This window comes from Varanus komodoensis, unplaced genomic scaffold (assembly GCF_004798865.1).
Source record: "Varanus komodoensis strain SLA01 unplaced genomic scaffold, ASM479886v1 scaffold1, whole genome shotgun sequence".
In the NCBI taxonomy this organism is placed as follows: Eukaryota; Metazoa; Chordata; class Lepidosauria; order Squamata; family Varanidae; genus Varanus; species Varanus komodoensis.
The window spans coordinates 106,668,402-106,685,227 of NW_025335268.1; the positions used below are offsets into that span (position 1 = coordinate 106,668,402).

The 16,826-nt window shown below is 39.0% G+C and overlaps 1 protein-coding gene across 1 annotated transcript in view; it reads right to left on the reverse strand.

The window, feature by feature from the left end:
• Positions 1 to 16,826, reverse strand: part of PDZD8 (PDZ domain containing 8) — a 58,051-nt gene continuing 41,225 nt past the window's right edge. Inside the window, exons 4-5 of the mRNA XM_044439627.1 lie at positions 16,068 to 16,230; positions 1 to 4,744 (exon numbers count right to left, since the gene is read on the reverse strand). Of these exons, the coding sequence (XP_044295562.1) occupies positions 2,418 to 4,744; positions 16,068 to 16,230 (2,490 nt within the window). The 3' untranslated portion in view covers positions 1 to 2,417. The remainder of the gene's footprint in view (positions 4,745 to 16,067; positions 16,231 to 16,826) is intronic.

Consider the following 16,826-nt stretch of genomic DNA (forward strand, 5'->3'; position numbering starts at 1 on the left):
TGAAAATTTATAAAAAAGTTTTATTAAAGCTTGTTCTCATGATAAAATCATATCTGACAATCATTTCAAGCAGATTTCCATAAATATGTGCAAGTGTCAAGTAGTTACATACCACTACATCAAGATAGTCTTGCTTTCAGTGGTATTTTTATTTTCAGCTATGTATGGTAAAGCACAGAAGCAAAGAATATAATAGGAATGTATTAATACAGCTCGCTTCTCAGGATCAGTGTTTATTATAATCATGTTTTGTATGTTTTCCTTGTCACTACCATACAATTATTTTGCCACCATTCTCACGCAACATTTAGAATATTGCACTACATTTAATTTATATTATACAATCATAGTATTGATACCCAACTTTTCATGCCCATTTACTTAAACAGTAAACTTACCAGATATTATTTTGGGAAATCTAATGTCTACATTATTCCTGCAGCTGTTTCCTCATCAGCAAGTTTTAAAAGGCAGTATCTGGACACAAGCTAAACACTTACTGAAAATTGTCCCAGAACAGCTTTGTTTAGTAAGCAACACAAAGAATAAATACGGAGACAGAATTAATTTAACACCATGCTGAACTTCTTTGGTTCAGTTTGGGACATAGTTAAGTTACAATTTTCTGTTAAAAATGTGATTTTTTTTCATATGAACTGTGTTCTCAGTTTAGCAACTATGCAGTTTGGTTATGTATTTAAATAGTGACCTGGTTTGAATGGGTTGTTGCTGAATCATAGAATTGTTAGTGAGTTGTTCTTCAACTGTTATTATCTGCAAACTGCAAAACAGTTTAACTATTGATTATTAATGGTGAAAAATCCAGGAAGAGAACCCAGAGTTATGAACTCTACGTTGGTCATTGTAATAATCCATAGTTAAACCATCGTGCGGGATTTGCACACAGTGATAACCCATAATTCACTGACAGTCCATACTCAGGATTGTCATTATGTGTGAACCAGTTCAGTGGGAATGAATTATTTTTAAGGTCAAAATGTGTGAGAAATTGTTCACCTCTGTAGTAACAGCAAAGCAGATTTAATACATACAGTAGAATGCTTGCCAATCAAAATAAGATTAACGAAACCTGTAATCCTGTATCCATTTACTTGGGAATAAACTCTCTTGAACTCAGTGGAACTTCCTACTAAATAGAGAGGCATAGGACTGCACTATTAGTGCAGTATGCCAATTTTACTATTTCAGCAAAGGTTTTATTTAACAGCAAAGTGCTAATATAATGCTGAATATTGATGTGGTAAATGAAACCTTAAGACACAGATTTCAAACCTCAAAATAAGATCTTCCATGTCAGATCAGAAGATGCTTTTCAAAAGAGTGGGCAAGTTTATCTTAATTTTTGTTGGGTTCATAATCCAGTGAAAAACCTACATGCTATATTAAAATGTTGAGCATCTGCCATTTTATTTTGCGTGATGGCATCAAAACCAGTGGAAAGTGAAACATTTTAGCAGTCTTATTAAATGTTACCTTTTTAAACAGTAAATCTTTGAAGATACAGATTCTGTGGCAAAATCAATGCTTAAGTAAACTGAAGAAGATACAGCTCAACTTTATAGTTTCTCTAGCAGGTGTTTAAGCATTATTACAGTATAGAGTGATATGTTCTCTAAAGCGTTCCTCTATATTTAAATCAGCATGAAAATTTTGCTGGCACATTCCCAATAAATTGCTATGCAACATTGGTACAATTTAGGTTTAGATGAAATCTAATGCCCATGGTTTTTCAGGAAAAAAAAATGAGCACCTACTGAGGGCTACTTTAAGAGTTTTAGGAGTTCATCCTTATGATTCTGTTAAAACTAATGGATATTAATGTATAAACAGATCTAACTGTTCAAAATTTGCAGATGAACAAAATTATGGAAAGCAAGTATCCTGATATGTAATAACAATTATGCTGAATAACTGAAAAGAAAGCCACAGTGTTGGCTATGATCCATGACTGACAACCCCCCTCAACTCTCTGAACATTGTCTGCCCACAAATATATTAAATGTCAACTAATGAGACAGTTGAAATCTTCAGAAGCTGGTCCCTTCACAGCTGCTTTAATAGTCAGAATTTTAAAACTGAATAATGAAAAAATAAAACTGCCCACCTTAATAATATCAAACTTTAGAAAAAAATAGAGTAAATTAAACATATTCCAGTATAAACCCCAAAATGTCATTTAACACAAAATTTGGACCAGCTTCTTCAACAAAAAATGGTGGTATTGCACCAAGAAATAAAGCTCTAATTATAATGTTACACAGAATTCAAAAGAAAAACTGGAGAAGCAGCTTGTATGCATTATACTGGTGTTTAATTACATTTTGCTGTATCTGATGTGTTTTGATTAAGTGCAAAATAGTTTCCCAGTTCATCATTATCAAGGCTAAATCTGTAAATCAGTCTATTGATTCATCTTGTGTTTCAAGTCTTTCCTCTTCTTTTAGTAGGGTTTCAAGTACTGGTGTCATCATCAGAGTATTCTCATCTTCATTCTCCATTTCTTCTGTTAAGTTGTTGTCATCATCATATTTATCTTCTTTTCTAGACTCCAAGTCTAAAGCAGTATTTTCCAAAGCTTCAATATCTTCAATTCCTGCTTTGTAATGTATCATAAGGAGTGTTAGGGCTTGTAGTCGTTCTCCTGATTTAGCCAATGCAGCAGACAAAAGCATTTTTTTCTTTGTATCAGTTGTTTCATGCTTTTCTCTAATTAATGAATTATTGTTCTCCAGTTCCTGGTCTATTTCATTTTGCAGTTTTTCCAGCATAACCTCTAATTTCTGGATTCTTTCTTCTGTAGGCAAACTTCTGTAAAGGTCTCGACCAATTTCTTTAACAGCAATGAAAACACTATCATCAAGACCTCCTTCTTTCCTTGCTAATTTTATCCCTGTATGCTTTGATGGGCTACTTGGACCACCAGTTTCAGTGTCACTACCTTCATTATCAGAAGGATGGGGAGTGTGCTTTGGTGAAGGTTCTACTGCTTCAGATCCTTGCTCACTAACACGAACTTTAGGGACTTGCCGAAGATTTAAAAATCGGGTGCTTGTATTGATGATGTGTCTTGTCAAACCTGTTGTTTTGTTTGCAGTTTTCAAATCTGAATCAATACGGGATGCTGTTGTGGCCTGAGAATCTTGGTTTTCTAATTTAAAAGGGCGTATGGCTCGCTCAAGACGTCTTGTGGCTCCTAAACAAAATGGGGCCTCAGTCAGACATTTTTCTTGACATTTTTTGTGGCAGACATATGCGCAAACAACACATTGTGATGCTGCTTTTGTCCAAACTTTCTTTTTGCAGTAGTCACACCATGTTGGATTCTGAAACTGAGTGTCTTGAAAATTATGCTTGTTTTCAGTGTAAATAATTTGTCCATAATAAGGATCTTCTTTTGGAAGAACATGTGCTGTTACTTCTTCTGAAATAGACTCCTTTTCTTTTCCCAGTAGAAAACTTGAATCTTCCGGTTCACCTTCTCTTAAATATTTAAAATGTACAGTAATATCACCATAGCAAAACTTTTCATTGAAACCCTTGTGTGAGGTCAAAGTACGCAATGCAGTTCTACTTACTGTAGCTCTAGGTGCAGGAGGATTTAATCTAAATTGTCTAATGAATTCCATAGAGGATGTTACAATGCAATCTAATGCTATTTCTTCAAGTTTTATACTTTCATATCCTAAGCAGAGTAGTCCCCCAAGTTTGAAAGGGTCTCTACACCAAATGGCAACATTTAGGTACTTATGTTCTTTTTCTACTTCAAAAATGTAGGAAGAGGCTTTTATCCTTGCCCATTTACCTAATCGATTACGGTAAGGAATTTCTGGTGACTCCCACGAATGATGATTTTCCATTGTTGATCTAGAACTCTGTGCAGATTGTGAATATTCTGGAGATTCCTTTGGTACGTCTGATTTGCTTGGAAATGATTTGTTTACAGTTGCTTTAGAACCCTGTAGAACTTCTGGAGGTTCCTTTACTATTTCTACTTTGCTTGCAACCAGTTTATTTATAGCTGTTTTAGAATTCTGTGTGGAATCTGAAACTTCCTTTGTCAACTCTGGTTTGTTTGGAACTAATTTGGATCCTGAAGATTCTTCCCCTGCTGCATCACTGTTTTTTGTTAGCTTTTCTGAACTTTTGTCTCCATTACTTGCAGGAAGTAGCAGCCTGTCTAGTTTCTCCAAAGATAAATCACCAGTTTCTAATTTATTTTGAACTTCATTAGTAAGTGGAGTAACCTTAAGCTGTGGCCTGGGTGGTACAGGAGGTTTAGTTACATTTGTCTGTGACTGTTTGTTTATTAGTGGAGGTGTGTCTGGATTCTCAGAATTTTTGAGAACCACTTGTTTAGCTGCTTCTTTGAAAAGTGCCTTTGCAGATGACTGCTGACTCGCTAAATTTGACCTGCGATTTGGTACTGGTGATAAGGTTCCAGGTGGCTTAGCAGTAAGTGACAAAGAAGTGTGCTTGGGGCTTGTTGTTGAAGAATCATCTTTGAATTCGTTTGATTTTAGTTCATTTGCTAAGTCTTCAAATTCTAAATCCAGGTCTTTGTTATCAGTGTCTGTTGCTGAATTAAATATATCATCATCTGGAAACAATGGGTCTTCCAAATGTATAAGACTAGAGCCAACAGGTCTCTCATAATATAATGTGACTCTCTCACCAGCCTGTCTGATGAGCTTTAGCACCTGCACTGTTGATGTAATTCTAACTCCTGTTAAAAGACAAAACAAGAATCAACAATAAGCAAAGAACATTATAAAATGGCTGAAAGCAATGACAACTGTCCAAACTCAGAGTGCTGCACATATAAACATGGCACTAGATCTCAATATTGCACATTCAGAAATGCATATACAGTTTACATCCCTGAATTGAAAAGGGCATGCACAGTGCCAACTCAGCCTTCTGGTGAAATCTGAAGGCATTAATGATCTATTGGAGGAGAGAGAAAATTGAAACTGGGCATTTTGTACTGGGGTAGAGGGAGAATAAGTCTGAATTCAATTCCCATCCGTCAAAACTCGTAATTGGTCCTGCCAAAGGTGACACTGCAAACCATTTGGTCAGTGGCAGATCATGAGCACCATTTCTAAATCAAGACTATTACAATTATTAAAATCTATCACCCTTGCAGGAAGAGATGGTAACTATTAACAAAAAATAGAATTTTTTAATTGTTGTCATTCTAGGGATAGCATCACTGCACTCATTTACTCGAGATGTATGTCTGCTTTAGCAAGGAGAAAGAATCAGTAGCTGGAGAAGTTAAATTGCACTGAAGGTCCTGCTGCTGCCAAGGAAAACAAGGATACCGAACAATATTTTTTTAAAGGAACCCCTAAAAACATTTTCCAGGAAGTATTTCTACTCCACTAAAATCTCAAATCTCAATTCAACCCTCAAATCAAAGTAAAATAGTTTAGCACAGGAGTAGGTGACATGGTGTCTACAGGCATCAGTGTGTTCCTGGACATCTTCACTGGAGTTTACTGGGACATGCTACTCCTCTCACTTTTGAAATTATGTTTGTATTTTCTTCCTGGCAGGTAGAATTGTTTCAAGGAAAAATGAGAACCTCCAGCTGCTGCCACCTTAATTTTCCATGAATGTCCCTGGCCAGGTTACTTGTCCATTAAGACAAGCCATGCCCACTTGTAGGAGCCACTTTATGGACAATTCCTCAAATTTCCAAATGCGCCTATGGACTCAAAAGTTGCCTTCTTTTTGCACTGCTTTACATAGTAGCAGATGAAAAGAGTGGCACTGGCCTTGTTAGGATGTAGTAATCATGGATTAACTTGGGGTTGTTTAACCCATGAACACCAACTACTGTTCAGATCCCTTGAAAACAACCTAAGAATGATAATCTATAGAAAACTTAAGGAAAATAGAAGGAGTTCGTGTGAAGTGTACATCCCTGTAATTTATGGGTTAAATAACATACAAATCAACTACTACAACCATTTTACACGCTATTAAAGCACCTAAGACTGTATGAAGTTGTGTGTTGCCATGCAGATACACTGCTAAATAGTACAGAGTAAAAGTTATGAGCACATCAGCATCAGTGAATTTGAGAAATTTAGCCATAAGATCCTATAGACTGCGAAGCAGGGAAGCTGAAGGCCTGGTTCTCCATGATAACACTTGCAGAGATGCTATCTTTTCCAAGTGAAGGATCAGCTAAACAGGCATAGTTCTGGAATATCAGTGAGGAAAAGGCACAGATAAGAATGGCTTAGATTAGAAATGTTTTAAGATGAATCAAGTTATTCCTAGAAAAGATTCCAACCAGACCAACTGGATGCCAGGATCATTGAAGGTGAGATGACTTCCTTTTTAAAAGGGAAGTCTTGACCATATGCAGAGCAAAAAGAAGCAGCACAAACTCTGACAAAATAAATGTGTACCAAAAATAAGGTAAGGGGAAGAGGGATTGAAGAGACTATTGCTAAAAACATTGACAAGCAATAAAGACATTTAAATACATCTCAGGAGGAGGAAATAAAACTAGTACATGGGTAGATGATAGTGTAAAAAGTAATGCTGAAAGATCTGCCGTATGTCCCTAGGGGAAAAAGTGCAAAGAATCTTCTGCTTCGGCCTTCAGATCCATGTAGGAAGTTGAGCAGACATGCCAGTTCTGGTGCATGAATTCTGTCAGCTATTTTCCAAGACCCTGACATGAGAATCAAATTATGTGATAATTGGCCAGAAACTGAACAAATTCTTTCAGTCAATTTGCATTGCTTAAGATCTTGGGTATATGCCTAAACTAAGAGTTAGGATCTTGGTATAATTCACAAATTTAAAATTAATAAGTCACTAAGATGGCATGTATTCAAGAATTCTCAATTCAAATGTGAATGCTGACTTTCTAAGAAAAATAAACAACTTTTCCCTAAAATTGGCCTGCTTATGGCTGATTGGAAGGTAGCTTATACAATATTAAAAGAATAAATAAATGCAGGCCTGTTCTTCTAACATAGAGGAAAGCATGATTAAAACTAGAATTCCTAAATGCAGAAAAGAACACTTTTTTTTTATTAAATTCCACCATGTCTCCTGCAACACCAATTTGCACACGTCAACCCATGTGAATAAGGGTGATCCAGCAGACACTGGCTTGGATTCTACATTAAATTAATAAGGTTCAAAGAAGGAAAATTCCCCATTCCCATCATCCAGCAGCAGTTCGAGCTCTATCCTACAGTTTTCAGATGGGCCCCACACCCTTCCAGAGAAGTTTTTCAAGGAGGTGCATATCACTGCAGGGATGAAGAAGAGATAGAAGTGGTTAGTTTTTAGTAGCTTACAAGTTTGTGAGCTTTAAGACTGAAATTTAAAATTGCCCTTCATTGTGATGTGTTGATATTATAGTTTTACAAGGTTATTTTGGTTTTTAATATTTTGTTTAACCTAATTATAGCTGAAGGTGATTCATAACTTAAATTGAGATGGTGGAGGTTCCAATCAGTAATGTGGCAGGTAGAGGAAGATATGGTGCTGGGAGGGGGACTGGCCAAATAAAGGGAACATGGCCCAGACAGCTATCAGCTGTGTCGTATTCCATCCCTCCACCCATGGAAGTGATGGATGCCATGTCATGGGTCCCTCGATACTCCTTTTAAATGCCAGACTGGTACAAAATAAAACTTCCCTCATCTTTGATTTAACTGTGGAATGGATGGCCGATCTGGTATGTATAACAGAAACCTGGGATGCTGAACAGGGTGGAGTTAACTCTACCAGTTGTGCCTGCGAGGGGGTACTTGGTTCAGCATTCTCTCCATCCAATGACTCATCTGGAATGTTTGCACCTTGTGTTAGGGCAACAGGACAGACTGAGGATTCTGCTGGTGTACAACCCACTCTCCAACCCATTAATCTCCCTACTTAAGCTGAAGGAGGTGGTCTCAACCAGTGATGGTGAACCTTTTAGAGACCGAGTGCCCAAACTGCAACTCAGAACCCACTTATTTTTTGCAAAGTGCCAACACTGCAATAAAACCTGAATTTGCTGACCACCAGCAAAAGGGGGCAACATTCCACTGACCACCAGCTTTTGGCCTGCCCTGAAAAAGGCATCTGAGTATAATTCCTACCTGAATGTATTTCCTACCTTTCCTACCTTTTGCAAAAATCACAGCCAGTCCAAGCAAATCCCTGGCAGCTCACTGACTGGCCATGAGAAAGCTTGGCGAGTCACGGCTAATGTCTGGCGCCCTTAATCCTTCCAAATATGTGCATGGCTGCTGGGGTGATTGCATGCCGACAGAGAGGGCTCTATGTGCTCTCTCTCAGTCCTTTTGTCATGGTCAGATCATCACCTTCTGAGGTCTAGACTGATGGTGGCTTTTCCCCTCTGCAAGGGTGGGGGACCTAATAAGATGGTTCTCTCCTCAGAGGTTAACTGATCCAAATAGTTTCTAGAGGCTTTGGGGGATTTTCCAGCTGACATGGCTGATGTGCCTCTTGAAGTCCTAATTGCACTGTGGAATGCAGAAATTATCCAGGTAGTTGTCATGACTGCTCCTAAGCACCCTTTCTGTTGTAGAGCTCATATAGCTCCATGGTACATCTCGGAGCTGAGAGTGATGAAACAACTTAAGAGCTGGCTTGAGTGCAGATGGAGAAAAACTCCAGAAGAATGCAGTAGAAACCTGGTTATGTGCCTACAACTGGGTGTATTTTGAGGCAGTTATTGTGGCAAAGAAACAGTATCTCACTCTTCAATCTTCCCTTCGCTGCCCAGTGCAGTTTTTCAAGGTTGCTCTATTACATTCTGGTCCCAGAGCCTTCTTGGGACCACCTCAGGCAAGCTGTAATTTACTTGTTGGGTACTTCTAGGAAAAAAACAAACAAAACTTGCATCCACTGGGACTTGGACTCCAGCTTAATCTGTGGAGATATCTAGAGCATAGGCTGGTCTGGTTTTATTGGTTGAGTTTCAGATGGTTACAACTATAAGGTATGGACAAGGTGCTTGGTCAGGTTTGTACAACCGTCTCTGTATTAGATCCAAGCCTCTCTTGGCTTATAAAAAGCCAGCAAAGAAGGAACCAATGGCTGGGCCAGGGAGGTAATTAAGGTCTCTATACAAGAGGGAGTCGTCCCATGCTTCCTGAAAGAGTCAACAGTGAGATCTCTCTGAAAAAGTTCTCCCTTGACTTAAAAGGCCTTAATAACTTTAAGCTGACAGGCTGGCAGTCAACATACCTTTCCAGGGCAAGGTTCTAGAGAGGGTGCTTGCCAATCAACTTCAAGCACTCTCGGATGAAACTGATTATCTGGATCCATTTCTGTTGGGGTTCAAGTCTAGTTTTGGCATGGAAACAGCCCTGTATGATGACCTATGCTGAGAGAGAGACAACGGGAGTGTGACCCTGTTGATATTCCTGGACCTCTCAGCAGCTTTTGATACCATCCACCATGGAATCCTTCTGAGTTGGGAATTGGGAACACAACTGGGGAGTCTGTTCTGGAATGCACTGCCATTAGTATGCTGATGAAATGTGACTCTTAATTTCTCCTTTTCATCTTCAGTGGGGGAGGCTGTGAATGTGCTAAACTGGTGCCTAGCTGCGACAATGGACTGGATGAGGGCTAACAAACTAAAGCGTAATCCAGACAAGATTGAGATGCTGTTGGTGGGTGGTTCTCTTGACTGCATGGCAGATGTTCAACCTGTTCTAGATGGGGTGGCACTCTCCCTGAAGGAGAAGGATCATAGCTTGAGGATGCTCCTTGAACCATCTTTGTCACTTGAGGCTCAGGTGGCATCAGCAGCTTGAAGTGCCTTCTACGACCTTGGACCAGGTATGCTCCTATCTGGACAGAGATAGCCTGGATTCACTAATACATGCATGCTCTGGTAATCTTTAAATTAGATTACTGCAAAGCACCCTACATGGGGCTCCACTTGAAGATTATTTAGTAACTCCAGCTGGTGAAGAAAATGGCAGCTAAATTAATAACTGGGATTCACAGGTCTGAACACTTAAGACTGGTCCTAGCCTACCTGCATTGACTGTTTGTATGCTCCTGGGCCCAAGTCAAGGTGCTGGTTTTATCCTGTAAATCCTTACATGGCTTAGGCCCACAATAACTGTTGGCGTACCCTCCATCCGGCAATCTACTTGGACACTGTGTTCAACCTCTGGAGCCTTCCTTTGAGAGCAAACCCCACTGGAGGCCTGGAGGGTGGCAACAAAGGGGAGGACTCTTTTCATGGTGGCCCCTCATCTTTGGAAAAACCTCCCTGCTGTGGTCTACCCGGCACAAAACTTGTCATCTTTTCATCATCAGGTCAAGACAGCCCTTTATGCAGGGGCATTTGAAGATTTCCTTGGGTATCCAGGGGCCTGAGGGGATTATCAAGATGATTCTTTTCCTTTGCATGGTTTTTTTTAAACTGTATTTTAGCTATTTAAAATTCATTTTAACATTGCTGTTTTTATACTGTTTGTATTCTATTTTATTGTTTTTTTTCATACATTGCTGTAAACCACCCAGAGAGTCTCAGCTATGGAATGGTATATAAATGAAATAAATAGCAGCAACAACAATAACAACAAAATAAATACAAAACTTGGTGCTACATTAGGGTTGCATCCTCTGTTTTTCTAGTAGGTTTCTCATGTTTAACGGTTTAATGACAGGCAGATACAACATGACATTCTCCATGCTACAAATTGGTGGGGTAGAGAGGTGAGAATTTTATCCAGTTCATATTTGATAAGAAGTTACCAAAATTAACACATTTACTAACAGAATAAAAATTTTAAAGAGTGGGAAAAACAAAACTGTGTTTCATTTCTGCCTACTTAAGAGTTCCAAGAAATTCACGAAGAAGGGGGCAACAAAACAGCAAATACAATTCAAAGTTATGTTCTATTGTGTTGGGCTAATTTCAAAAGGAACATGCCAGAGACAAAATTATGAAGGAGCTACAGTACTTTTCTTATTAGAGAAGCTTAACTATTTGGTGTTAAGCATTTGGGACCTTTAGTTTAGCTTCATTTTTTAAATAGCAAAGGGGATATATGAGTAACTTTTATAAAATTATACTTGATAGATACTATTAGAACTCTGCAGCACACAATGAAACTGGCAGGCAGTACTGACCTTTTAAAAAGCTAGTATACATGTGATGTCAGTCACTGGCTTAGCTAGCAATGCTAGCTAAATGGAACCTCAATGTTCAGAGGCAGTGTTATTAGTAGGTGAGGGCTTATTGCCTTAGTTGTAGGACTCCCCTGGATGCATTTGTCTGGCTACTGTAAGAAATGAGATGCTGGATTACATGGAGCTTTGTATGATCAGCAGCACTTTTCCTGTGTTAAAGAGCTGTTAGAGGCCAGATAAATAAATAAAGTGGATAAGGCAAAGGTGAAATAGTAGATGACAATTTCCTTATGGTTAAAGCACCAGGAAACTTTCTAAAGATTAATCAGTATTTCACTGTGCTTGTAAAAATTCTAATACTAATTCCTGTAGTGCCATGAAATGTTCTGCAGTTACATTTTTGTAATCAAAGGGAAAACTGACACTTTGGCTGGAATTACATCTTCACAGATCTGATTTGAACATTATGGCGATAAATCATGGGTTAATTAGCCCATGATTTGTTGTGATTGCCCACTATCACTATTCTGAATATACAAGCCTCCAGTTAGTTGAATCAGAGTTGCTCTATGACATCTGTGCCTGGATATAGGCAAAGCATAAGATAAACAATCCAAAGCTGTTTAACCACATTTAACACATATGGACTTGGATGTCAAGGAGCAGCCTCTAATTCAGCTGACTGGAGGCTGCATATGCAAACTGATGGTGGCATGTGCTTTGAGAAATTGTGAGTTAAATTGTGTGTGATTTATTGCCCTTATGTGCAAGGTGATACATGGTGTGAGAACCAGGAAAAACAAATCAGAATAGGTGGGTTCAGATGTCACACCCTAAAATAAGTCAGAATGGGTCGGTTGTTCAATCACAAACTCATGATGCACCCAACTAGATGAATGTGCCTATTGGTGGGGATGGAAGCAATGGAGAATTATCAGCTTCTTAGCAATGTGATCCTCTTATTTTTAAGTGTTTAACTAAAACTAATCAATTCTCCAGCCTCAACTCTCCAGACACTCAAGAAAGAGGAGATCTTACCTCCCCCCACAACTTTCACTCCTTTCACAATCATTGCACATGTGTGAATGTCCCTTTTATGTGTTTCCCAGCCTTTAAATTTGTGCACATAGTTACAACAGTCTTTTACCTGAATGAATATATTGCAACTAATTCAGTGCTGGCACCAGGAGTTCTTGCATTGCCCCTACCAAGGGTCCTATTCACTCTGTCCTATACAGCCACCTTGTATCAGGGAGATGTGTCCATATCCAATGAAGCACAGTAAATGCTCCACAAAGGAGCCATAAAATTGGAGTGGGGGAGTTAATATTTCCCTCTTCTGGAATAGCTGGCAACTGGGGGAAGTGTTGAAAAGGTGGAGGACACTGAGATGTATCATTTCAACACTTAAAAATGAGAGGATCAAATGGTCATGGAGAAGGTATTAACCTCCCCACTCTTTTTGGTGCAGTCACTCCTCTGGTGCTTCTGAATTGTACTAATGGAGTGCTCCTTCACCTTACCAGTATTTCACCTCCATTCCTTTGCAACTGTGGGCAAATTAGCCCGTATCTAGCCATGTCTGGTCAATTCTCCTTGTATATTACCTGCTCTATTTTACTGTTGCCTTTGACACTTGAAACACAGCAGACTATATCAAATAGCCATTAAGTGAACTCTAGCACAGTTGTGAAAGACTGGCAAAATTTAAGTTAAAAATTACAACCCTATCTAATGTCATTTTAATGAACATTTTTTTACACATTGTGAACAAACTATGGTCCTTCCAATGAACGGAAGCATCAAAGGAAGGGCAGTCACTGACAATGGAGGCAGCACAGTGAGATTGCAAAGAAAAACATGGGCCTTTTTTGTCATTCTTACCAAGTGGCTCTGTAGCTGATCCCAGCAATCCAAAATAAATGGGCTTTCCTAGATCTGGATGATACAACAACCAATCAAGTATTCTCAGAGTGGCTTGTTTGCAAAACTTAAGCCACCCTGCAAATAACGTACTGCATTTCTATCCATGACAACCCACCACAGGGAGTGAGCCATGGAGGGTTGTCGTGATGTACAGTGGATGGGACACAGAATACAGAAGGAAAGAAACTGAAAAGTCTGGTGCAGATTATGTACTGAAGAAACAGAATCCTGAAGTTAGGGTATGTGAAGAGTGATTTAAAAGGCAAAGAAAGCAGGGAAATGCTTTGTTAAAGAAGTGGTTCTGAAGAAACAACTTGCTTGGAATCAGGAGGAACTATATTCTATGTGCAGAGAGACATGAATACAAGGAAGCAGGAGAGATGTTAGCTAAACAAAGCATAATAAACAGTTGGTGGCAATACGAAGGAAATAAGAAGAGATGGAGACACAGATCTGAAGATAGGAGTGTCATAGTTCTTCTTGAGGAGTTCTCTTCTGAAGAACAGCTTGACTTACCTGGTTACAGAGATGCTAGTCTTCTGAGAAGGCAGAACAAGGAACCTAAGAAGGAAACATGCTGGCAATGGATCAGCAGGAGATGCATGCAGATCTTCCCTCTCAGACAGTGTACCAGTTTGCACACCAGACTAGTATAATTAACTGAAGCTAGCAGCAAAGGTGTATGCAGCCTACTCCTAGATAAAAAGTTGACTAATATGCCAGTAGTCCTGTTGGAAATGTTTGATCTTGCTTCTGCACCTCAAAACTTGTTCCTGACTCCTTGCTCTTGTCATTCTGACCTTTCATGTACAGGGTTTATGGACAAATTCTGTTCCTGAAAATGTCCTTTAGTAAAATTTGTATGTAAGTTGGATCACATGAATAATGATCACATGATGTATGTTTGTTTCAGTATACGTATATATTTTACCTTTCTATGTATATAAAACACTTAAGAAACACTTCTATATTCATTAAAACATCTTAAACACAATACAACATTGTAATAATGATAATAATGCACTACTAATAAAGTAACTATAGGTACTGGAGAAAGAGATAGACATATGGGTATGCTCAAGCTGACACCCAGAAGGAAAAGCTGTGAATCTCTTGGGAACTAGGTTGCCAGTGATGATGCATCACCAAACTCATTGCCAAACTCATTGTATCACATAGTTCCCTAGAGAAAGCTGTGACTATCTCTAGCAAATCCCTGTCTCTAGTGAAAAACCATGAATATCTCTAATGAAAAGCTGTGACTAAGCAGCCACTGATGACACATCACCAATAATGTTGCATAGTTCCCTAGAGATAGTCACAGCTTTTCACTAGAGATATTCATATAGGGTTTACAGCAGTCCACATACACATAAGTACAGGTTGTTCGTAACCCAGACATTCAAAACCTGGGGGATACCTGTACAAGTTTATGCATTTTACCTTCTTGGAGGATGACCTACTACCACTGCCTATCTCCTGGGCCTTGGCCAAATCAAGTTGTATTTTTACTTCCTCTAAAAGGAAGTTCATTTACTGTTCATTTTTTATATACACGGGTGCTTCCTATTTGTTTCTCCCTTTACATCTTCCCTCTTGGGTTCCTGACTGAGGAGCCTCTACATATCATATCTTTTTCCTACATGGTGGAAAAAGGTCTGGAGTTGGCTGACAAGACTGTTGCCATCTTGCTACTAGCTGCTCAGTGATGTGCTTTTTCTTGCCATAAATCCCTTGGATTAGGTAAACAGCATACTCTCAAGTCTCCTTTTCATCCTCAACAGATGAATAAAAAGAAAGAGTCAAAGACATGAATTAACTGAAAAGACAGAAATATCAACTCCTTCTGCTCTTAAGAACTCAAGAATAGCTGTGCTGGTTCAGTGCAAAGGCCCTGACCTGCTTATATGGCTGGCTTCTATTAGTGTCTAGATGATAAGCCAAGAACTCAGCCAACTATTTCATAGTCAAGTATAAGTAACACAATTCTAAGAACAATCCAATAGATGAGATATGATGGAGCCATGTGGCTAATGGAGTGCGCTAAAAATCCAATGAGTGAATGAACAAATAAACAAATGGTTGCAATTACCAGAACCTTCCAACGTGTAAGCCAAAAACCTTTTTGTGCTGCAAAAGTTAATTAAGCCAGTCGGCAGTCCAAGAATTCAGCAAAGGTTCGGTCCAAGGCTGTTCACAAAAATCAAGTTAGTGCAACAAGGACAAGGAGTCAGGAACAAGGTGCAGAAGTTGTTCAACCTTGTTCTTAACCAGTCAGACTGTTCCTTGTTTCATACCAGTCAGGCTGTTATCCAAATCTGCTAAATACTCCTGGTTGCAGTTGATTATCCTGACCTGGTGCTCTGTCTGACAGGAAAGACCTGCATGCATCTCCTCTCATACACTGCCAGCATATTCCCCCTCATGGATTCCTGCTTCTGCTTCCTCCTCAGAAACCAGGCCATCCTTGCAGTCAGGGGAGTCAAGTTCTTCAGATGCGAAATTCTCAAGCATGACAAAGAGAAGTCAAGGAGAGAGTAGGACAGGGGCTATGTAGGAAGCAGGAGGGAAGTGAATGGTAAAGAAAAGAAGACAATGTTTTACATCAAGAAATCAAGAGCACAGGCATATAGAGAGAAATTTTGCAGTTGCTCCTTGAATTGTCATTATAGTATTGTGACTTGATAATCCAAAGGAGACAAATTAGGCCAAAGCAGTTAGGGTAAGGAGGGAAAACTGAATTTCACATAACAGTTTGTACTAATCAGCCAATTCATTAGCTGCAGAAGTCTCATCAAATCTGTTTACTAATGCTATATTGTGACCTAGAGGGTGATCAACTGTCCATCCGTCCTTTAGGAGTGGCAGGTAGGTTCCCTAAATTGGTGAGCCACTATATATGGCCGATGGGGTGAATATAGATTTCATTTGATTTTCATGTAGGCCTGATGCACACTCTTATAAGTAATTTCACAACTTACCTCCAATTGCTATAAGCCTGTCCCCCCTCTGAAGATCAGCAGCTGCAGCAGCTGAGTTTGGTACAACAGTCTCAACAACTACATGCCCTGTTTCACCTTCCTTAGCTTGTACTTGGCGGAGAGTGAGTCCAACACCTGGTGAATTTCCTTTTATTAGTTCTACCTGAGAAGAAAGATAAATGTAAACAATTTGTTGTTGTTACCATTGTCGTCATTATCATTATCATCAGCATCTCTATACCACGCAACACCCAAAGCTTGAGAAGGCCACAACATAAAACTACAAACCACAATTACAGAACTTCTCTTATCAACAGCATTCAATTCTATAATCTACAGAATAAAATGTGCATGCCATATTATTTTTAAATGAAATTTTAATTATTTTGCTAACTGACAGGGATAATTAACCTAGAAATTAAATAACTAATATTTGTAAGGCACAAAATATGTCTTGCAATATGTGATATGCCTTGCTGGAATTAACCAATACAATGCTAGCTTCAAGTTGCATCCTATTGTTTGAATAGTTTTAGAACTATTATCCCCATCACATTATGTTCATCAAAAAAAACAAAAACAAAAAACTTTACTTGAAAATATTTGTGACCAAGTTTGCATAATCAAAATAAACTACAGTAGCTTAAAGAAGCCTTGGCATGTGCCAGGTGCTATTTCCCTAATTATCCACCTGGATGTGGCTTGTCTTGAAACCCAGGCTGCATGTCTTGCTGGGGGCAGAAAACAGCTCTCAATGTC